The sequence below is a fragment of the Coffea arabica genome, chromosome 3e, assembly GCF_036785885.1.
Source record: "Coffea arabica cultivar ET-39 chromosome 3e, Coffea Arabica ET-39 HiFi, whole genome shotgun sequence".
In the NCBI taxonomy this organism is placed as follows: Eukaryota; Viridiplantae; Streptophyta; class Magnoliopsida; order Gentianales; family Rubiaceae; genus Coffea; species Coffea arabica.
Window position 1 is genome coordinate 22163424 of NC_092315.1, and position 23257 is coordinate 22186680.

At 40.6% G+C, this 23257-nt stretch overlaps 1 protein-coding gene across 1 annotated transcript; it reads right to left on the reverse strand.

Moving 5' to 3' along the window:
* Window positions 1-6207: 6207 nt before the first annotated feature.
* LOC113737469 (uncharacterized) lies at window positions 6208-9588 on the reverse strand. Its single transcript, XM_027264698.2, has 4 exons — window positions 8369-9588; window positions 8155-8278; window positions 7363-7647; window positions 6208-7011 (listed from the first exon to the last, which is right to left on the reverse strand). Exons 1-4 carry the CDS (start codon window positions 9586-9588, stop codon window positions 6208-6210), a joined length of 2433 nt encoding a protein of 810 aa, XP_027120499.2.
* Window positions 9589-23257: the final 13669 nt, after the last annotated feature.

Below are 23257 nucleotides of genomic sequence, written 5' to 3' on the forward strand. Positions count from 1 at the left end.
GTAGGTACTCAAGTAGTTAGTTGAGTCGCTTAAGCCATTACATTTCTAGTGAATTTCTAGCTTTGATTTCCTTCCAAAAGTCGAGTTTTCCTCGAAATTTTTAGATTCTCATCATTTTTTGTGTCATTACATATACTCTAAGTCAGCCACACTCAAGAAGTTCGATTCTAGAGCTTCATTGAACACTTGAAGGAACTTCTAATCTCTTCAAGAAAGGTGACAAGGGCCTTGAGAAAGCTGTAGACACCAAATTTTTAAAATTTTGTTGTTGCTTCTTAATTTTTTCTTAAGATATTTATTTGCTTTTCGATTATTCATTTTCATATATACTGATGTAGTTTTTTATTTTTCTTATTTTTTAGGAATTTAAAAAAGGGAAAAAGAGAAAATAAAGAAAATAAAAATCCTAACCAAACTTACACACCCTAATATTCTCTTTTTCAACCAATACACTATTAACCCAAAAAACACTCCACTCTCCATCCCTCTTTTTCTTTATCTTGTACAAAAATCATCATCACATGCATCCACTCCACCATTTTTTTCCTCTCTCTCGGTCCTTTTCTTTTCTTTTTTCAAGACACTAACACACATGCACTCACGAGCACACTCCAACTTTTTCCCAACTCCCTATCTCTTCCTCTAGGCTATGTCTCTCAAAATTTTCTCAAAAATTCACTTCACTTAAAAAACTCTCCAACTCGCCACTCTCGGCTCCCCTATCTCTACCTCTCTTTCTCTCAATTCTCACAAACACACACTACACACATACAACTCCCCTTCCCAGCTCTCCTCCTTTCTAAAAAAAAATCAAAAAAAGAAGGGAAAAGAAACAAGTGTCACGGGCCGACTGTCGTAGCTTCCGCGACTCGCCTGGCACTCGCAATCGTTAAGCCTCCCTTGCCTGAAGATCACTAGTTCAGTCTAACCTCTCATGCACCCAAGTAATGTAGGTCATGCAGAAGCGTGAGAAAACATACGTAAAGTGAAGGCTACGAAAGACAAGCTAAAGATAAAGGTTAGTGCTCAAAAGAGCTCTCTACTTCTTGATTGGTTTTTTACCAACTTTCCAACTTGGTTACAAATGTGGAAGTCTTGCTTTATTTATATACAAACCTCTCAAAACTCAAGATTACTCTAGACTTTTCTACCAACTAGTTATACAACTTGTTCTTCTAGAGTGTTCTGCTAATCTCTTGAACGCTCTCTTACATTATGTTACACAAGTGTGAATCTCTAGAAGGTTCTGTACCATTCTTGTCTTAAGCCTCTTATTTACAATGCTCTTGAAAAACCTAGAGAGATCCAAAAGCTTCTAGGTCATGCTACACACTTCTAACAATGCTTGGAGAAGCCTCCTTGGCTTGCCACTTGCTTGGGGATTGGGGTGTGGGTTTACTAACAGTTCTAATTTTTCTACTATTTCTCTTATATATAGTAGTGCATGTCTGCTGGCCTAGGACGGACGCGCACGGTTAGGTGCGATCATACCATCCTCTCTCACTTGAACAAGGCATCGTTCTTGATGCCTTCGGGGCTCCTAACAGTCATCAAAACTTGTCCCATACCATGTACATGTTAATGTCCTCATTTTGCTTCAGCTAGAAGAAGTGTCGTTGTATTGCATTTAGTGCATACTTAGATCATGTTTCCTCAGCCCAATACTCCCTTATGATGTCCTTGCACATGTTGCCCAGTCTGGCACATACACGGCATGCTACTTGTAAAGGACCCCTTTCTCGTTAAGCCAAAACTCGATGGTATTACCTTTGGCCATCAACTTCTTTAACATTTGGGCTTGTGGATCAATCTATTGCCCCTTTCGTATATGGTCGTAGACATCCCCAAACGTAGCTACTACTGGAGCCATGGTGCCCCGTACACCCGCTTTGCACTTCGTTGCCTTATTTCCTGGTTCATGCATTGGAGTCCCTACTCCAATCTTGTCCGTGCTTGTTCCTCGGCCCTTCACAACTTCACCCTTGAGTTGTTGCAGGCTTCCCTCATTCTCATAGAAAACATTCATGACGTAAGGCGCCCCTCCTTACGTAATGAGCATGGTGCCCTTATGTAGTCCCATGATCGGCTTCAAGTAGTCTATGAATTTCATTTCAAAGACTACTGTATAATCATCCATTGGAGCAATAGTAAATTTCATCGTACTGTTCCATTACCTTAACTTGGCCGCTATGCATGCCATTATCCCATCCAACAAAACCCATTTGCCATTGACACCCTTAAACTGACCCTTGCATGGCTCCCACCTTAGACCCAATGCCGTGCGATGTCGTCACTCATGTAGTTGATGTTCGCACTTATGTCCACCAAGGCCTTCACCTTGCATCCATTAATTTTTGAATCGACGTACATTTGCCCTCGCTCTTGGTTGTCCACTTTGGCTTCGACCACACGTAGCCTCGTGCACAAGATCGTGCACTGTTCTTCCTCATGCTTACGTTCTTGAATGATAGCATATAGCACCTTTTTGTTTCGGCAATCCCTTGCAAAGTGTGATGACTCTTGGCATATGTAGCACTTGAAGTCCTCGGTCTTGCCTTTCTTACCTAGAGTCCATTTGTTTTGATCCATCGTAGAAGGAATCTTAGACCCTTCGTGTGCTTTCGCAAGGGTCAAATGTCAGTTTCCTCCACTTGAGCCTTGGTCAGGTCTCTTTCCCTTGTCTTTCCTATTATCCCTCCATGGGATCTCGTATAACTGCTTAGCTATGGCCGTTGCTTCAGCTAAATCCTTCACGTGTTATCTTTGGAGTTGAATCTTGGTCCATAGTTACAAACCATCAATAAACGTGAAGAAGGCATCCTTTGGCGACATATCCTGTATCTCCAACAAGAGTTCAGAGAACTGCTTCACGTACTCGTGGATATGCCCGTCCCTATGTTCTAAATGACGAAACTTGGCCCTAGTTTCATCTCCAGTGTCCGTCGGTTGGAATTGCTTCTTCCATTCGCTCTTGAATGTGTCCTAGGTAGTGACGGTGTTGGACCCTCTCCTTACGTCGTCGCACCTTCTCCTCCACCATACTAAAGTCGAATCCTTTAAGTATAGTGGGGCTGTTCGCAACTTGGCTGTATCCCCGATAATGCCAAGTGCGTCAAAATATCATTTCGACCAGTACAGAAAGTTTTCGATGTCGCGCGCTTTTCTTGCTCCACGATAAGTATCTAGTCATGGCACCTCGACCCTCAGTGCGGACACAACGGCTCCTGTTGTCCCTTGTGTCCTTAATTCGTCCAACTCCAAGCAAAACCTTTGTAGCTCCTCCCGAACCTATGAAGATTTCCCGATCATTGTATTCGCAAACTTGGCCAACTGTGCTCTAGACACATCAAGCTCCACCTTGAACTTGGCAACCTCATCCTGGAGAGATTCCACCATGACCTAATCACCTCGTCCCCTTTGAAAAACCTGCCCATGACCTCATTTAGTATTACTTGCATGTCACCACGCAACTCTTCCACCTCAGGTTGTGTCATGAGTTTGTTTAACTCACCCCAGTGGTCATGGCGATCAGCAACGGTTAGCTCCACCCAAGCTAGCCTTTTCTCAAACACAGCCAACGGCTCTTGAGCAATGGACTTGTCCCTACGGCCCTTGCCTTTAGTAACCCTCTCCAACTCTCATGGGACATGTTTCTCTTAGACCTCTCGTTGCATGCTAGCGTCTGATGTAGTGGCCATTCACTCGTGCCCTAAACCCACGGTATCAAGCACAGCTTTAATACTAGCTATCACAGGCCAACTGTCATAGTTTTAGCGACTCGTGTGGCACTAGCAATCGTTTAGCCTTCCTTACTTGAAGATCACTAGTTCAATCTAACCTCTTGGGCATTCAAGCAGTGTCAGTTATGCGGAAGCGTTAGAAAACGTACGTAAAGTAAAGGCTACGAAAGGAAAGCTAAAGATAAAGGTTATTGCTCAAAAGAGCTCTCTACTTCTTGATTTTTTTACCAACTTTCCAACTTGGTTATAAATGTAGAGGTCTTACTGTATTTATAGGCAAAGCCCTCAAGACTCGAGATGACTTTAGACTCTTCTACCAACTAAGCTATACAACTTGTTCTTCTATAATGTTCCTCTAATCTCTTGAACGTTCCCTTTTCTATGCTACACAAGTGTGAACCTCTAGAAGGTTCCGTACTGTTCTTGTCTTAAGCTTCTTATGTACAATCCTCTTGAACAACCTAAAGAGATCCGGAAGCCTCTAGGTCATGCTACATACTTCTAACAATGTTTGGAGAAACCTCCATGATGTGATTCCAATTGGACACGATCTAGACAACCAATCGCCAACGGCTTAGGCAGCGGAAATTTGACCCAAATGTAATCCCCGAGATAATGAACGCTATTGATACTATCTCAACCCGTTATCTAACGAACTAGCCAACCAAATTAAAGGTAAATGAATGCCACAATCAAGGAGTTACTTGATTGATAAGTTCAATTGAACAATTGAGAAAGATTCTCAATTATTCAAAAGGGCTCTCTTAGGAAGAGAAAAATGAAAACACTCACAATTGTATTAATCTTAAAACTGAATGTAAAGGTCTCTTGTCTTGGCTATATATAGCCATACACTGGACTCGAAAGACTAGCCCTACGGTGGAATGGATCCACTTAAATGACTAAGGCCCTTGGGCCAAATCTGATGACTAAAATAGATCCTAAAAGGTTCGGCCAACCAAAGGTGGTTTTGGCCGAATTTATTACAGAAATTAGCAACTAAACAGTAATTAAAAATGACTACTAAGTCTCGGCCTTGACTACAATTGGCAACTAACTCTTGGCCTTGACTAAAACTAGTCTTCACTTGGTTCATCGACTTGAAGTAAGGTGTATATTGTGGAATCCTCATTCTCCAAGCCTTCAATGGTCTTTAAGTCATGTCCAATTCTCTCTTGGATGGTGCATACAAGTGCTTGAAGTGACTCGCGTAATTTTTTGGCACGAACTCTTGTGACCGGTCATTTTGGTACTTGAATGACTTGGTCACCATTAGCCCTTGGTGCTCCGTCATCAATCCCCTCCTCTTGAAGGCGATTTGTCCCCAAATCAAGCTCATCGTCTGCATAAAAGGGACTCAAGTCAGCAACATTAAATGTAGCATGTACCCCATACTCACCTAGAAGGTCAATTTTATAGGCATTATCATTGATTTTCTCCATGCCTTGGAAGGGACCATCACCCCTTGGAAGGAGTTTGTTGCGCCTTTGAAGGGGAAATGCTCCTTGCGCATGTGGATTTAGACCCAGTCGCCGGGTTCAAACTTGCGACGTCCTTTGTTTGCACTTTGCATGTATTGGAGTGTGCGCTTCTCGATGTTGGCTCGAACTTTAGCAGGTAGGTCTCGGACGAAATCTGCCTTTTTCTTACCATCCATGTTAACTCTCTCATGATCAGGTAAAAGAGATAAGTCCAAAGGGGTGAGAGGGTTAAAGCCATAGACAATTTCAAAATGGGAGTATTGTGTAGCAGTGTGTACAGTGCGATTGTAAGCAAATTCAACATGCGGTAAGCAATCTTCCCAAGTCTTGATGTTCTTTTTTATTATGGCACGCAACAAAGTAGACAAAGTTCTATTAACTACTTCAGTTTGTCCATCAATTTGTGAGTGACTAGAAGTAGAGAAAAGCAACTTAGTGCCTAGTCTACACCACAAAGTTTTTCAAAAGTAGCTAAGGAACTTTACATCTCTATCAGATACAATGGTACGAGGCATGCCATGTAAACGTACTATGTTTCCAAAGAACAGATCAGCTATGTGCTTAGCATCATCGGTCTTATGGCAAGGTATAAAGTGTACCATTTTAGAGAAACGGTCAACCACAACATAGATAGAGTCATGACCTTGTCTAGTTCTAGGTAATCCAAGTACGAAATCCATAGATAGGTCAACCCAAGGTGCATGAGGGATAGGTAAAGGAGTGTAGAGTCCGTGAGGATTTACCTTTGATTTTGCATGGTGACAAGTTACACACCTTTGTATATGTCGTTCAACATCTCTCTTCATGCGTGGCCAAAAGAAGTGTTCTTGAAGGGTGGACAATGTCTTAGTAACTCCAAAGTGGCCCATAAGTCCTCCTCCATGGGCTTCTCGAACCAACAGGGGTCGCATGGAGCTGAGTGGAATGCACAATTTGTCCTTGTAATACAAGAACCGCTGTGAAAGAAAGTAATGCTCACGAGTGTCTCATGGCAAGGAGTTGAAAATCTCACCAAAATCTGGGTCAGTGGCATAAAGATCCTTGAGATATTCAAATCCTAGTAATTTGGCATCCAATGTAGTAAGTAGTGTATATCTCCTAGAAAGTGCATCAGCTACTACATTAGACTTACCTGTTTTATATTTGATCACGAATGCAAAGGTGTCGATGAAGGCTATCCATCTTGCATGGCGTTTACTCAGCTTGGTTTGTGACTTGATGTGCTTGAGAGATTCGTGATCAGTATGCAGGACGAACTCTCGAGGTCGAAGGTAGTGTTGCCAAGTTTGGAGAGCTCGAACTAATGCCATCATTTCCTTGTCATAGGTTGAGTAGTTCAAGGCGGCTCCATTTAGCTTTTCACTGAAGTATGCGATCGGTCGACCTTCTTGGAGTAGAACAGCCCCAATACCTATACCAGAAGCATCACACTCTATCTCAAAAGTTTTGTCGAAGTTAGGTAAACTTAGAACATGTGCATGTGTGAGCTTGTGTTTAAGTAATTGGAAAGACTTAGCTTGTTCTTCCCCCCATTGAAAGGGTGAGTTCTTCTTGATGATAGATGTAAGTGGTGCAGCTATGGTGCTGAAGTCCTTGACAAAACGCCTGTAGAAGCTTGCCAAGCCATGGAAACTCCTCACCTCACTTACATTGGAAGGTGTTGGCCATTCATTTATAGCCTTCACCTTTGATTGATCCACTTGTACACCTTGTGCACGTATAACATATCCTAGAAAAGCAAGTTGATCAGTGCAAAAAGTACACTTCTTAAGGTTGGCGTAGAGCCTTGCCTTTCGAAGTACATCTAAGACAGCTTGTAAATGTATTGCATGCTCTTCTAAACTCCTACTATAAATTAGGATATCATCAAAATACACTACCACAAATTTACCAATGAAAGGACGCAAAACATGGTTCATTAACCTCATAAAAGTGCTAGGTGCGTTAATTAGGCCAAAAGGCATGACTAACCCCACTCATATAAGCCATGTTTAGTTTTAAAAGCAGTTTTCCATTCGTCTCCATCTTTTATACGAATTTGATGGTATCCACTTTTTAGATCAATTTTTTGTAAAAATGATAGCACCATGCAATTCATCAAGCATGTCATCTAGACGAGGTATGGGATGACGATACTTTACCGTTATGGCGTTAATAGCTCGACAATCAGTGCACATCCTCCATCCTCCATCCTTCTTAGGCACAAGTAGGACGGGTACAGCACAGGGGCTTAGACTCTCACGAATCCATCCTTTGCCAAGTAACTCCTCTACTTGCCTTTGTTGTTCCTTAGTTTTCTCGGGATTAGTCCTATACGGTGCCTTGTTTGGCAAGGAAGCCCCAGGGATGAAATCAATTTGATGTTCAATCCCTCTCAAAGGTAGCAATCCATTAGGTATATCCACGGGGAACACATCATGATACTCCTGTAAAAGGTTAGTGACAATACTAGGCAGAGAAGTTTCAAGCTCATTAGTGAGTGAAGCTTCCTTACAAATCAATATAAGCAAAACTTGGTTAGAATGTAAAGCTTTCCTCACATCTTTCACTCGAGCTAGCATGCTAGTTTTTCTTTCTTTCCCTAGCTCAATGGTTCGAGTAGGCTTACTCTTATCCTTAGGGTTCTCGGCTATCTCTTTTACTTTTCCTTTTGATGGTTGTTTTTGACTAGTGGCATGCATATCATACTCCCTTTGTAAGTTAACTTGGTCCTCATGCACTTGTTGTGGTGTGAGAGGTGCAAGTGCAATTTTCTTACCATTATGCAAAAAGGAGTATTTATTTAGAAAACCATCAAAAATAACTCTCTTATCGAATTGCCAAGGACGGCCTAAAAGGATGTGTGCAGCTTACATAGGTACTACATCGCATACAATATCATCTTCATATCGACCAATGCGAAAAGTAACTAAGACTTGTTTGGAGATACGTACCTCGCCGCTATTATTTCGCCATTGGAGTTTGTAGGGACGCGGGTGGTCAGTTGTTGGTAAGTCGAGTCGCTCCACCATTAGTGCACTTGCAACATTAGTGCAACTCCCTGGGTCAATGACTAGGCTACAAACCTTGTTGTGTATATGACATCTTGAGTAGAAGATGTTTTCTCGTTGGAGCTCATCTCGACTAGCTTGAATAGCTAGTGCTCACCTTGCCACTAGACATCCAACCGTGTCATTGACAGGTATCTCATCAAGCTCGTCCTCTTCCCCCTCCAAGGACGGTATTCCCTCATGTTTCCCGTCTTCATCATCGGTCAATAACTCGCCATTGGGTAACATGATCAAGGTCCGTTGGTTGGGGCATTGGGAAGCAATGTGCCCAAACCCTTGACACTTGAAGCATTTGGTGTCACGAGTCCTTGATTTAGAGACCTCTGGTTGGGATTTAAAATCCTCCCTTGAAGTTGGTTTGGAAGGTAGTGTAGTCGGCCTCAAAGTCCCCCTTGAATTTCCATTCGACTTTGCAAAGTGTGGGCCACTCGAGGAGTGATCCTCCCTCTTGAAGGGTGTATTTCTCCAATTTCCAGATTGGAAGTTGGAGTTTTGTATGACCGTTCCCCTCCTCTTGAACCTCCGTTCTACCTTGATAGCTTTGTCCAAGAGTTCTCCCATATCAAGGTAGTGTTGAAGCTCCACGATGTCAGCAATGTCAGGCCGTAATCCTCCCAAAAATCGTGCCATGGTGGCCTCCTCATCTTCGTGAACATCAGTCCGCATCATGGACAGTTCCATTTCTTTGAAGTAGTCTTCAACCGTCATACTACCTTGAGTGAGGGTTTGCAATTTGTGATGCAAATCCCTGTGATAGTAACCGGGTATGAAGCGTTTCCTCATGATTCGTTTTAAGTTGTCCCATGTCCGAATGGCCGGTTCCTTATTCCTTCGTTGTTTGATGCCGAGTTGATCCCACCAAACTGCGGTGTAATCGGTGAATTCGATGGCGGCCAACTTTACCTTTTGAGACTCTGTGTAGTGGTTGCAATCAAAGATCAACTCAATCTTTCTCTCCCACTCCAAGTACGCTTCGGGATCCGATTTGCCGTGGAAGGTAGGAATTTTTAATTTTATTCCCTTGAGTTGATCCTCCACATGGTCAGCCCGCTGTGTCATTCTCCGTGGCCTTCGCTTGTCATCTTCGAACTCTCCCTTTGAGTTAGAGTCACTGAATTCATTCACGGTGAGTTTCCCTCTAGTTTTCCTAGAAGAGTTTCTGGAGGGATTCAATTGTGCGTTTCTGGAGGGATCCAATTGTTCAATTTGCTCTTGCATGGACTCAAAGTGGAGCTCAAGTTTCCTTTGCATGTCTCTCCACATAGCATCCATTCTTGATGCCAATTGCGCCACGGTGATGTCATTTTCATTGGCCATGGTATATCCTGCAAAACTTCAGCAAATGTTAAGATAAAAATTCCTCACTCACTCCCTCACGTGTTTCACTCTCTCTCGTGTGTTACTCAAGTGTTTAGAGCACTCTAATGTCTCACCACTACACTTTTCAAATCCCTCGATTGCCCCCTTGAAGAAATTAGAAATTCCCTCAAGTAGTTCAACCAAACGTCAACCAAGTTTGTCCCCAAAAGTGGCGTGGGAATAGCTGAGATTTAGGACTGAATTAATTGACTCCGGAAACAGCAAAGACACGAGAAAATAGGCTGGAATGCTACTTACTTAGTCCGCAAATTAGTGAGAGTTTGACTCGGATAAGTACTCTAACAAGTCAAATGCCGTTTGGACTGCTTGGACCTTTGTGTTGCTGGAAAGTTTGGTTGGGTAGTGTTTTGTGGTTTCGGGCAGGTTGGCTATGGTGTACACGAGCTGTTTGGGATGTGTAATAGGTGGGTTTTATAACTGAAGCAGGTACAAGTGCTAGTGGGTGGTTGGGTTGGTGCGGCTGGTAGTGCAGTTGTGTAGTGCGGCTGCTTGGTTTCTTGGGAGGTGGTAACCAATGTTTCTTGGGTGTTTGTGGGCTGTGATTGTTTGTGTTTGTGGCTGGTTTTCCCCAATTCACATAGACAAGTCCAAGGTGGACAGCTTTGTGGCGGTTAGGGTTCGCCCTAGCAAACCAAGTCGGTTGGGGGTTTCCTTTGTCAATGAGGTTTCCTAGTTCAAGAAGGTTTCTTATTTTCTTGTGACCCGAATCTAGTTTCCTCTTTCTTTCTTTCTTTCTTTTTTTTTTTCAACCAGAATGCTTTTCTTTCTTTTGAATTTCGGATCTCACCTTCAAGACACAAGGTTTTGGTTTGGTGTTTGCACAAAGTCAGCCGCAACTCAAGAACCAAGAATGGAGGTCCGTGAGTTTCAAGACTGTCAAGAACAGACCCACTACGCAAAGATGTATATCAAGAAACCCAAGAAGCAAGGTAATCCTTTCAATAACTTTAAGAATGAATGCAATCAGAACCTTGTTGAGCACTTCGGTTTTCAAGAAAAGTAGCGGCCAGAATTGTTGTTATCTCTCTCCCTTTTCCTTCTTTTTTTTTTGGATCTTTTGTGGCTGTTTTGTTTGTTTTTTTTTTGATTCGATGATGTCCAGACTCAAACATACAACTCTAAGATGCAATTAACGACATGAATCACAGCAACAACTCACGAGACAAAGCGGACAGAAATAGGGAATTGCGGACAACAAGGAAAACAAAGAACAAAGAACTAGCGACTAGAAATTTATTTATTTTTTACTTTGACACACGAAATCAGATTTGACAACAAACGAATGTGACTCAAAACAAAATGAAAAGGAAAGATATAACCTGGTGGTTGTCGACTAACTCTGATTACCAACTGATGTGATTCCAATTGGACACGATCTAGACAACCAATCGCCAACGGCTTAGGCAGCGGAAATTTGACCCAAATCTAATCCCCGAGATAAAGAACGCTATTGATACTATCTCAACCCATTATCTAACAAACTAGCGAACCAAATTAAAGGTAGATGAATGCCACAATCAAGGAGTTACTTGATTGATAAGTTCAATTGAACAATTGAGAAAGATTCTCAATTATTCAAAAGGGCTCTCTTAGGAAGAGAAAAGTGAAAACACTCACAATTGTATTAATCTTAAAACTGAATGTAAAGGTCTCTTGTCTTGGCTATATATAGCCATACACTGGACTCGAAAGACTAGCCCTACGGTGGAATGGATCCACTTAAATGACTAAGGCCCTTGGGCCAAATCTGATGACTAAAATAGATCCTAAAAGGTTCAGCCAACCAAAGGTGGTTTTGGCCGAATTTATTACAGAAATTAACAACTAGACAGTAATTAAAAATGACTACTAAGTCTCGGCCTTGACTACAATTGGCAACTAACTCTTGGCCTTGACTAAAACTAGTCTTCACTTGGCTTATCGACTTGAAGTAAGGTGTATATTGTGGAATCCTCATTCTCCAAGCCTTCAATGGTCTTTAAGTCATGCCCAATTCTCTCTTGGATGGTGCATACAAGTGCTTGAAGTGACTCGCGTAATTTCTTGGCACGAGCTCTTGTGACCAGTCTTTTTGGTACTTGAATGACTTGGTCACCATTAGCCCTTGGTGCTCCGTCATCACTCCATGCCTTGGCCAAGCCTCCATGGCTTGCCACTTGTTTGGGGGATTAGGGGGTGGGTCTACTAACAGTCCTAATATTTCTACTATTTCTCTTCTATACAGTAGTGTTGCCGGGCCTGGGACTGATGCGCATGGTCTCGTGTAGTCAGGTTCGATCTGTGTCACAAGAAAGCTACTATTGATAGAAATCATCACTATCACCATCAAGTTCAATAACCCCAAGAAAATATAGTAAAATTTCTTCTTCTATTCTTGTTCTTGATTTTACATATTTATACCTAAAACTATATGGAATATATGATTGCTAATTCATTTTTGTTTTTTTTTTGGTTTTTTGTTTGCTCACCTTAAAATTGTGTTTTGATTTTTTTTAGGATGTTTTCAAGGTTCATTGCCCCATTTAAGCTACCTCTCATCATTGATTTATTTTTCATTATTGTACTGCTATTGTGTGTATACACCAGAGCATGATATGTGGTTGTTAATGAAAATGTTGGGTCAAGAATATGCAAACTTGATGGACTAAAACTTTGTTTCATTATGCCTTGTTCTTATTTGATAAAATGCCTGAGACAAGAAAAAAGTGAGTTTTGCTACTATTTGGATTTAAAATTTTTGTATTTGCACTTTCTCTTACAAACCTGAATTATGGTTGGATTGTGGATAGGAAAGGTTCTTTTGGTATAAATTTTACAAATTTTGGTAATGATTTGTGTGATTTTTGAAAAAATAATACCTGACTACATTTTGCCATTTTTTAACCACTTTTGGTTCATTTTTTTTTTTTACAAAAAATAAGGTCGAAAACGGATTCTACGCAAAAAATAGAGTGGGAAGGTGTAATTTGGTGAATTTTTGCGATCGAAGAGGTCGTCAGTGACCGGCAGCCGGTGATGGTCTGTGGCGGCGCCGTTGTTGGCATCTGCCATGATTGCCGGTAAGGATAAGATTCAGCCGACCAAAGGTGAGGAAGAAGAAAAGAGAGGAAGAAGAAGAAAAAAAAAGAAAAAAGGAAAAAGAAAAGAAAGAAAAAGGAAGAAAAAAAGTGGACTGTTTCTTTTAATTTACTTAAGCTTGTGTTTTTACTTTTTATTGGGTTTGTGATTGGATTTTGAAGTTAAGCCCAATATTTTCATTATGCTTAATTTTATGTAAGTTTCAATTGAGTTTCCTTTTTTTTTTATGGAATGGCCCGCACCTTTCTTTCAGGCTAAAATATGCCAACCTAAAGACTAAATAAAATAATGACCCAATTTGTTTCTTCATATTTTCTCAAATCAGAAATGATTTTTACTATTTGGACCCTAATTTTTTGAATAATTTTACTATAGCCCAAAAAATTTTAAATTTATTTCATTTAGGCCATTAATTTAATTACATTTTGACCCATAATTTTTATTTTTAATTAATTTTGACCCCAGTCTTTTAAGAATTGTAATTTGACCTCAAAACTTTTTTATTTTCAATTCAATCCCTAATATTTTTTATTTCTTAATTTCAATTGTTTCTCCTCTTTAATTACTAATTATGCTTCATTTAAATGTATTTAATTTGTAAATTTTAGATGTTTTAAATTTATTTACATTTTTTAAAATAATAAGGTGAATTTAGTATATGTTTATTTTCTCTTTTAAAGCTTTTTCAATTAAATATCCTTTTATTGATTGTGAATATAAATGGGGCAAATTTACTGTCGCGCCCCACTTTTTGATGTGAGTGTGAGTGTGTGTGAGAGTGAGTAGTGTGTATGATATACATGTGAACGTGTGCGAAATGAAAAGTAAAAGGCCATGGGACTTAAGAATGCGACGATTTGGCCAAACAAAGTTCAAAAAAAGGTTTTTTAATGAAAATGGAGTCGCCACTTGGTATAGAGTTAGGGTGTACCAAGTCACCAAAAAATGATTTTTTGTTTTTTGAATGAAAAAAAGTAAATAAACCCTTTTAAAGAACTTTTGGGTCTACGTAACCAAAAAGAGGGATCGGGGGTCACATTTGATAAGGGAGAAGGCAAAGGCAAGGCCTAAGGCACTCCCTCACCCTAGCCAAGGCTAGTTGCGTGACTTAACCCAACTTTTCCTAATTTTTCTACCCAAGGTATGTATCGCGTGTTGGATATGACTATATGAATGCAAAAACCTAGACCTAGGGGGACATGGGGGAAATTTCTCTTCGAAGGTTGAGTGGTGCCAATCACATTAATTGTGAAGCCCAATAATGATCCTTTGGAGAGGTCACACATAATCCTAAATGACGTAAAAATGAGTGGAATGCATGCCATGTGAAAATGTGAGTTTGTGTGAAGTGAGAAAAGTGATAAAAATAATAGGATGTAAGTGAAGGTGTGCAAATGTATTTACAAGGTAAGGTGAGTAAAGAATGATAATGTGAAAATAACATAAAGTGCATGTGTGTGAGTGAAGTGAAAACGTCCAAAAGTAGTGTGAAGTGAGAATGTGAAAAAAGGGATAGAATATAAGGTAGAAGTGTATAGGATAGCGAATAAATGAAATGCATGAACCCTAGAGGAATGCAAGCAAAATGGGTACGGGGACTCCTAACTTTGTGACTTTAATTTTCCCTTTGATTAGAAAGGAGAACTAGCGTGCTAAGGCTATTTTGGAGCCACACTCGCTCGTTTCCCTTATCGAAAGGGGACTCTTCAAACAAATGTACCCTATGACTAGCATGAGGTGTAAAAATCCTAAAATGAGGGGAAAAGGGGTTCGAGGAGCATGCCAAATGATAAAAACTAAGGAAAATGCATGAAATGTAGTAAACATGCAAGTATGCACTAACGAAAAGGGACGGCCTATTGGGTCTAGCGTTGGACTAGCCCTTTCTATGAATTCCTACTAGCATTGGACTAGTGGAAACGGAACAAAGAACCACAACTAGCGTTGGACTAGTGCGGTGACGGGAAAAGGGGCCACTACTAGCGTTGGACTAGTGTGGTGACGTGCATTCATCCATCATATTCGTTCATGGCTATGGAAAGCAAATAGACATGCCAAACACTCATAAACACGTAACACTTAGCATGCTCGACTAGATGCAAGAGCCTAATAAAGCACTTAACACATAACACATAGGCATGCAACCAAGCTAATGAATCTATTACATTTGCTAACTAAAACAAAGGGGAAGGGGAAAATGGACCAAATTGCTCACCAAGCCCTATCTATTACAAGCCAAGAGGTGTACACATACCCCATGTCGCGCCCCACTTTTCGATCGTGAATATGTGAGTGATGATGATGTGTGAAGTGTGGTGTGTGAACGTGTGCAAAGTAAAAGTAAAGGCCATGGGACTTTGGAAAGCGACGATTTGGCCAAAAAATAGTTTTAAAAAGGATTTTGAAATGAAAAGTTTGGAGTCGCCACTTGGTAATGGTTTAAGGTGTACCAAGTCACCCAAAAATGAGTTTTAAAGTCAAGTAGTAATAAACCCTTTTTAAAACGACTCCTAGTCTACGTAAACCAAAGAAAAAGGTTCGGGAGTCACGTTTGACAAAGGGGAAGGCAAGGATAGAATCCAAGGCACCCCTTTGACCTAGCCAAGGCTAGTTGCGTTGATTTAATCAAAGATTTTCTTGTTTTAACCAAAGAATTTATTACATTTGAGTGCCCTACATGAATGCAAACCCTAGACCTAGGGGAATTGGGGGAAATTTCCCTTCAAAGGTTGAGTGGTGCCAATCACATTAATTGTGAAGCCCAATATCAATCCTTTGAAGAAGTCACGAATAATGCAAGTGGGATGCAAATGAATGAAATGCATGCGTGCAATGTGAGGACATGAGTTTGAAAAAGTAATAAAAGAAAATAAATATGTAAATGAAAGTGTGCACGTGAGTGGGCAATGTACGGTATGTGAAATGATAATATGAAGTGCATGTGTGCAAGTAATGATAAAAGTGTTCGTGTGCAAGTGAAGAAACTCAAGGGTGCACGTGTGCAAAAGTGGGAGGAAAAGTGTTCATGTGCAAGTGAAAGGATAAAAAGGTGTACGTGTGCAAATGAGAGGGAAAGTGAAAGTGTAATGATGGAGTGGACTTAGAATGCATGAGCCTAGGGAATTCATGCATATTGGGACGGGGAGACCTAAATCGCGACTCAATTTGCCCTTTTATAGAGAGGATATAAGCATGCTAAGGCTTTAGAAAAAGCCACACTCGTCTATATCCCATATTTAAGGGGACCCTCAAGCAAATGAACCCTGTAACTAGCATGAAATGCAAAAATCCTAAAATGGGGGGAAAACGGGTTCGAGGATCATGCCAAATGAAAAAACTAAGAAAAATGCATGATATGTGGTGAACAAGCAAATGATATGCTAATGAGGAACAAAGGAAAAATCCTATTGGGTCTAGCGTTGGACTAGCCCATCTATGAATTCCGACTAGCGTTGGACTAGCGGAAACGTACATTCATCCATTCTATTCATTCATGGTTATGAAAGCAGGTAGACATGCCAAAATGCTCGTAAACACGTAGCACGTAGCACTTAGCATGCTCGACTAGATGCAAGAGCCTACTAAAGCAATTTAACATGTAACAGCAAAAACAAGCAACCAAGGGGAAGGGGAAATGGACCAGATGCTCTCCGAGCACTATCTATTACAAGCCAAGAGGTGTACACATACCCCATGAAAGCATAAAAGGGAAAGGGTGAATGGACCAGATGCTCTCCGAGCACTATCTATTACAAGCCAAGAGGTGTACACATACCCCATAAAACTTAAATAAAAGTAAAAGCAAGTAAATGCACGCAAGGAGATAAGGAAAGCGGAGTAGGCATGCATATTCACATAGCACGTAGGAGCACGTAGGGTCAAATGAAGTGCAAATGAAGGATAGAGTGTACCTCCCTTGAAGCAACGCCCTAGCGTAGTGAAATTATTCAATTACCCTCCAAAATAGAAGAAATGGTCAAGGTACCAATTTATTTGGCAAAAATAAAAGAAATGTGCAAACAAAAGCTCACTTGATCATAAATCCCCTAAATTCACGAATTAAATGCAATTAAACAAGCTATGGCAATTAATTAAAGCAAACAAGCAATGAAGTTACAAAAATCAAAACTGCGAAGGATCAAATTGATGAAATTATTCAATTGGTTGGGTCATAGTGGAACTAAAGGGAACTTGGGGGGTCAAAGTGCAATGTTTAGAAATTATTTCATGCATAAGCATGCAATCACGTAGCTTTCTTCTTTAGACAATGCTTCTGCAATCACTTTCACAAACTTGTGAAGCTTTTGGTAAGAAAACTCTAAACGAAATCCATCAAAACATTTCCTACATTCCATTGCTCATTCACAAATTTTCAACTCAATCATTTTTATTCAGTTTTCATGAATCCCTTGGATAGAAATCAAACCAAGAAATCAAAAAAAAAAACAAGCAGCAAGAATGCAGCAAAGAAAGTTGCAAAAACATATGCTCCAATCAGCCAATGAATCGAATGAAATCTTCTCCAACTTTCTGAAATATCTATAGGCTCGAAGACAGGCCTTGACCATCAAATAACAAGCTACAGATTCATTGTATACCCTCCATAGAAACAAGATTGAGGTGCAAACAAGGTGATAAAAAAAACAGCTTTGAGCTATTACGGGCAAAGATTGCAGAACAAATGACAAAAAAGAAAATAAAACTGGCGGCAGCATGCATATCTTTGGTGCAACAGTTTTGTTTTCCCTTTCTCATTGAACATACACATCATGCAAATGAATCCCAAGCTAGCAGAAAATGCACAACTCAACATTTTAATGCTGAAATCAAGGCATCAAGCTACACAAACAACTGCAAATCAGACCATGGACTCCAGGCTACGGGTAAGAACTTCAAGCTCCACGGCTGTAGCAGGCCAAAAATTCTATGTTGCAGCAGTGGATTTTATGTACAAAACTTCAACCAAGCACAATTTAAACCCAGGCATTAAAATCATCAAACATTCCATACTTTGCAACATAGAACCTTCGGATTTAAGCGTAAAGAATATGCAAAGCTAGAAATTTTCTGTGACTTCACAAATCGAAAAAGAAACTCTGCAACTTGCTCCCCACCATAGCGCACACGCCACATTTATAAGCTTCCCAATGGAGCATACGGAACTCAAACTGATGTCCCAACAAAAGGCTCTAACACACCCATAAAGCTATGACGAATCACAAGAGAAAGAACGTGGAGACGGCAACAACTCAATCTTCTTTTGAAATTCTGGTTTTGAAAAAACTCTTGCAAAGAGAACCATTTCAATCCCTAACCCATTACTCAAGACCGACCCAAAGCTATAGAAAGGCGAGATGCAACTCAGAAATAGCAAATAAACTCCAAAAGTTCAAGCAAAACCCAAATCATGAAAAACAAGTAAGATACCAAGAACAGGACTTGCAACCCATGAGTCACACTCATACGGAAAACATGAAAGTTAGGCACAACTAACTAATACATGAACCAGGGACGATTACGATGAACAGCCATACGAGAACATATTTCTGTTTCTGATGAATCAGCGATGGTATCATCAAAACCAAAGAAAGCTTCAGTATTTTCGTGAATCCAGTGACTAAAAATGGTAAAAGCTATTACCTTTACGCTTTTCAAAAGCCAAATAGGAGCTGAGATAATCGATAGAAAGGGTCTTCGTTTGACCAAAAATCTCCTCCTTCTGATGCTGCTGCCCCTTCGTCCCCTCCTTGCCGTTTCTCTGTCGACGCTTCACCAGCCGTCAACCTTAGAATTTTCTCAGTTGTGCTCCTTCAATACCTTGCTTCCACTGCCAACTAGTCCCTTGGTTGTTATTTCAATCCCCAACCCTCAAAGTTCCGACTCTCTCTCACTCTTTCCTTCTCACAGCCGACCCTCTCAACTCTCAGCCCGTTAATGCTCTCCAAAAAAAACCTCTCCTCTTGCTCACCGAAAAGCTCCCAGCTGCCACCTTTCTCTTGCTGTTTTCTGGTTTCCCTCCGTCGCCCCTTAGCTCTCTCTCCTTTTTTGTTCTATAGTCATTCACTCCCTCACAAAGCCTTAGCCTAGCCGTTGTGTAACCTCCCCCGCTCTTTCCCAGAAACCTCTCTAGGCTTTTCTCCGTGGGTTTCCTTTGCTTCTGTTTTTCTCTCCTCTGTTCTCAAACCTCTTCGATGGTTTTTCGTTTCTTTTTTTTTTTTTTTTTTTGCCCGATGCCCCCCAAAACCCCCGTAGCCCTCCTCTGCTTTTCTTCTTGTCTTGTTGCCTTTGCCGGCTGCCTTAGACCCCCTCTATCTCTCAAAACCTAGCTATCATTCTAGATTCATCCCCCCTCCAGGTGTCCTAGACACCTGGCCATTCGTAGCTCAATTTTTCCCCCAAGGACCTCCTGCAATCTTATTTGCAAGCTGCGGAAAACGCAGCTTGCTGTCGCGGGTTTTTTTTTATTTAACTTAGTTAAACAAAAATTGAAAATAGTAAATAGCAAAACAAATTAATTAACATTAGAAACAATGTGCAATTTCATTTTTCATTTTCCATTTTCATTCTTCCCTTGCCCCTTTTTTTTTAAAATGCACCAAACGAAAATAAAATAAAAGATAAATAAAGTAGAAATGACTAAAAATAGATAAATAAAGCCAAATAAAACAAAATTGCTATTTTTCTTTTTTCTTTTTTTCTTTTATGACAAATTCTATGATAAAACTTAAAAATAAAAATAAAACTGGAAACTAAAAACTAAAAATGAACACGACAAATAAAAACTAAAAAATGAAATTACACCAAAAATTTGGTGTCTACAGTTTGCCCCTCTTTGTCTGAGTTTTGAAAAAACTTGAGACAAAGAAGTAGACACCAAATACTTACCAGTGTTATTCGGTTGCAAAAATGATCTGAACGGACAGGAATTCTAAAATGGGACTGACCCGAACATGAATTTAAAATTGGGGATAGACCCACGGGATAGACCCGGACAGAAATGTAAAATTGGGATAGACCCACGGGATAGACCCGAACAGAAATTTAAAATTGGGATAGACCCACGGGATAGATCCGGACAGAAATTTAAAATTGGGATAGACCCACGGGATAGACCCGGACAGAAATGTAAAATTGGGATAGACCCACGGGATAGACCCGGACAGAAATGTAAAATTGGGATAGACCCACGGGATAGACCCGGACAGAAATTTAAAATTGGGATAGACCCACGGGATAGACCCGGACAGAAATGTAAAATTGGGATAGACCCGGACTAAAATTTAAAATTGGGATAGACCCACGGGATAGACCCGAACAGAAATTTAAAATTGGGATAGACCCGAACAGAACGGGATGTTGTGAAGTTGGCGGCACGAAATCCAGGCCCAACGTGATTTTTGGAATGTTGGCGGCACGAAATCCAGGCCCAACTTGATGTTTGGAACGTTGGCGGCACAAAATCCAGGCCCAACAGAATTTTTGGAATGTTGGCGGCACAAAGTCCAGGCCCAACTCGATCTTTGGAATGTTGGCGGCACAAAATCCAGGCCCAACGGGATGTTTGGAATGTTGGCGGCACAAAGTCCAGGCCCAACTCGATCTTTGGAACGTTGGCGGCACAAAATCCAGGCCCAACGGGATGTTTGGAATGTTGGCGGCACAAAGTCCAGGCCCAACTTGATAAAGTGATGTTGGCGGCACCAAGTCCAGGCCCAACGTGATGTTTGGGAAGTTGGCGGCACAAAATCCAGGCCCAACGGGATGTTTGAGATGTTGGCGGCATTAAATCCAGGCCCAACTTGGTGATGTGAAGTTGGTGGCACCAAGTCCAGGCCCAACGTGATAAAGTGAAGTTGGCGGCACCAAGTCCAGGCCCAACGTGATTTTTAGAATGTTGGCGGCACGAAATCCAGGCCCAACGGGATGAAGTGAAGTTGGCGGCACCAAATCCAGGCCCAACGGGATGAAGTGAAGTTGGTGGCACGAAAACCAAGCCCAACGTGATAGAGTGAAGTTGGTGGCACGAAAACCAAGCCCAACGTGATAAAGTGAAGTTGGCGGCACGAAACTCAGGCCCAACGTGACTTTTGTGAAGTTGGTGGCACGGAAACCAAGCCCAACGTGATAAAGTGAATGGTCAGCGGGATAAGACCCAGTCCTACCATCCAATTGGTCAAGATCTTGAATTTGATTTGTCAAGAATCAAGAAATTTGATTTTCCAAGTAACAAGAATTTGATTTTGATTTTTGACTTTTGAATTTTTCCTGATTTTTCGAGAGAATTTTTTTCCAAAAATAATTTGCCCCAGTGTAGGGCCCTTTTCCCTTCTTTCTTCTCTTTCTTCGGCATCGGCCTTCCACATCGCCAGATGCTTTTCGTCGACTTCAACTGTGAATACCTGCACAGGGCTTACGTGCACTCAAATGAGCATGACTGATTTGAAAAAAAATGCATTATTTTGATTCTTGGACGAAATCCTCAATTGGACTACAAAAATATTTGCCCCTGTGTGGGCTTATTTTGCGAAATTTTGCAAATAAAAATTTTGCCCCAGTTTGGGCCCATTTGATTGCAAAAATTGGTTTAGATGATTTCCCATTTACTTGAACAAAGAAAAACCGCACTTTCTAAAATTTAGAAAAGAGTGCACATACAACAATGTGAAGAAACTTTAATCGTCAAGTTTGAACTCATGCAGAAATTTCATGATGAATTCCTCGAAATAACACCAAATTTAAGAAGAAGATTTCTTCCTTACTTTTAGCATTGGTGCTTAGGGTAACGGGTCACCACTTCTGGTTGACTCATCTTTTCAGGACCAATCACATGACTCTATTTTTGAACTGGCTAAGGAAATGGGAGATAAGAATCTGTCTCATTTTTGTGCCCCAGTTGTATGTAATCCATTCAATGTCACATCTTAGTGAAAGCAAAGAGTTTGTTACCCTTATTTTCAAGAAAACTTAGTCAACATACAAGCTTTCTAGGCTTGTAACGTATGGACAGAAGTGATAGCTAAACATGTGGAAACGGGTTATGCCCTTATGATCACAAATGATTTGATGAATTTCTTATGAGCATGATCCTCACTTTGGATTGTCATGAAAGAATAAGTCAACGATGGACTTTATTAGCTTGTAATTTGGCTTGAAAACGATAGTTTAAGACTTTCAAGGATATTGCACCATAGATCGCATTTTTCCAAAATTGCCCCTATTTTGAAATCAAAAGATCTCAGACTTTGTTTGCATTTTTCTCATCACTCACCAGAGACTTCAGCGTCGAATTTTCTGCATTTTCTTGCATTTACTTTTCTTGCTTTGCTTTTTGCCTCTTTTTCCAAAAAGACCCTCGCGGGATTTCACATGAAGAGCAGCGTCAACCTCACACCCAATCAATTCAGAAATACAGCAAAAACTTCCGGCATCAGAAATTTGCTTGACAGGGCTATTGCAAAGAACAGAAGTCAGGACTTTCGGTTTTGTAATGGGGTCAGGTGGGGTGCTTTAGAAAAGTTAAGGCTTGAAAACGGATTTCAAAACTGGTTTGAAAAATCTGAGATCGCATTGTTGCGTCAACCCTATTTTAGGGTTAAATCAGAATTTGCCCCAGTTTATGCTCAACTGAGGCTTTTCACTTTCATTTTCTTTCTTCTTTTGACTTTTCGGCTTTTTGCCATTCTTTGAAAGTTGCCCCAGTTTATTTTTGAACTGAGGTTCTCTTTTCTTCTTTTGATTTGGATTTTGTTGCTTTTCACTTTTCACTTCTTGAAACTTTTCCTTTTTTTCAACTCCAACTTGCCCCAGTGTAGGGTTTGCGATCCTCAGGGGTTGCCAAATGAAGTATTTTATTCTGAAGGCTCAAAGGGGATAACTAGGGATAGAACGTTCGATTGGAAAAGAAGATGGCCTGACTTGTATTCCGTTCCTTACAATGACTCTGAAAGGAAACTTTCGTTAATGCGAAATTTTTGCGTGTATCTGAATCAATTGACTGAGGAAGACCCTTACTCATCCATATTTGTGAAACATAGGCGATTCACATGGACAAAACCCCTTCTTTTCTTTTTTCCCAAAAATTGAAACCCAGATAGATTCAAATTTCTCCAATTTGTGATTCCCTCTTTTTTCCCTTTTGGCATTTTTGCTTTTCTCTTTCCTCCCTTTTTTCTTTTTTTGTTTTTTTTTGAAAATTCTCCAATCTCCCTCCCCAATGTGGGGTACGACCATGAGTGCATGAGAAAAGAACCACCAATTTTAGCTCAAAATGGGGATGCAAGGGGTGATCAGTGTTTAGGTTGTAGAAACGACGGCCAAAGCATCATTCTTACACCTCATGACAACCAAAGTAACGAAACGGTTATTGAAAATCCATTCCCCTATTTGAAAATTTTCCAATATAGGGTAGTGATCATTAGGGCTCTTATCTGAAACGAAATTATTCTTTTCATAGGCTCAAATGGGAGAGCAAGTGATAAAAATCTGTATAGATAGTGAAACAAATGCTCAAAGTATCACTCCAAATTTT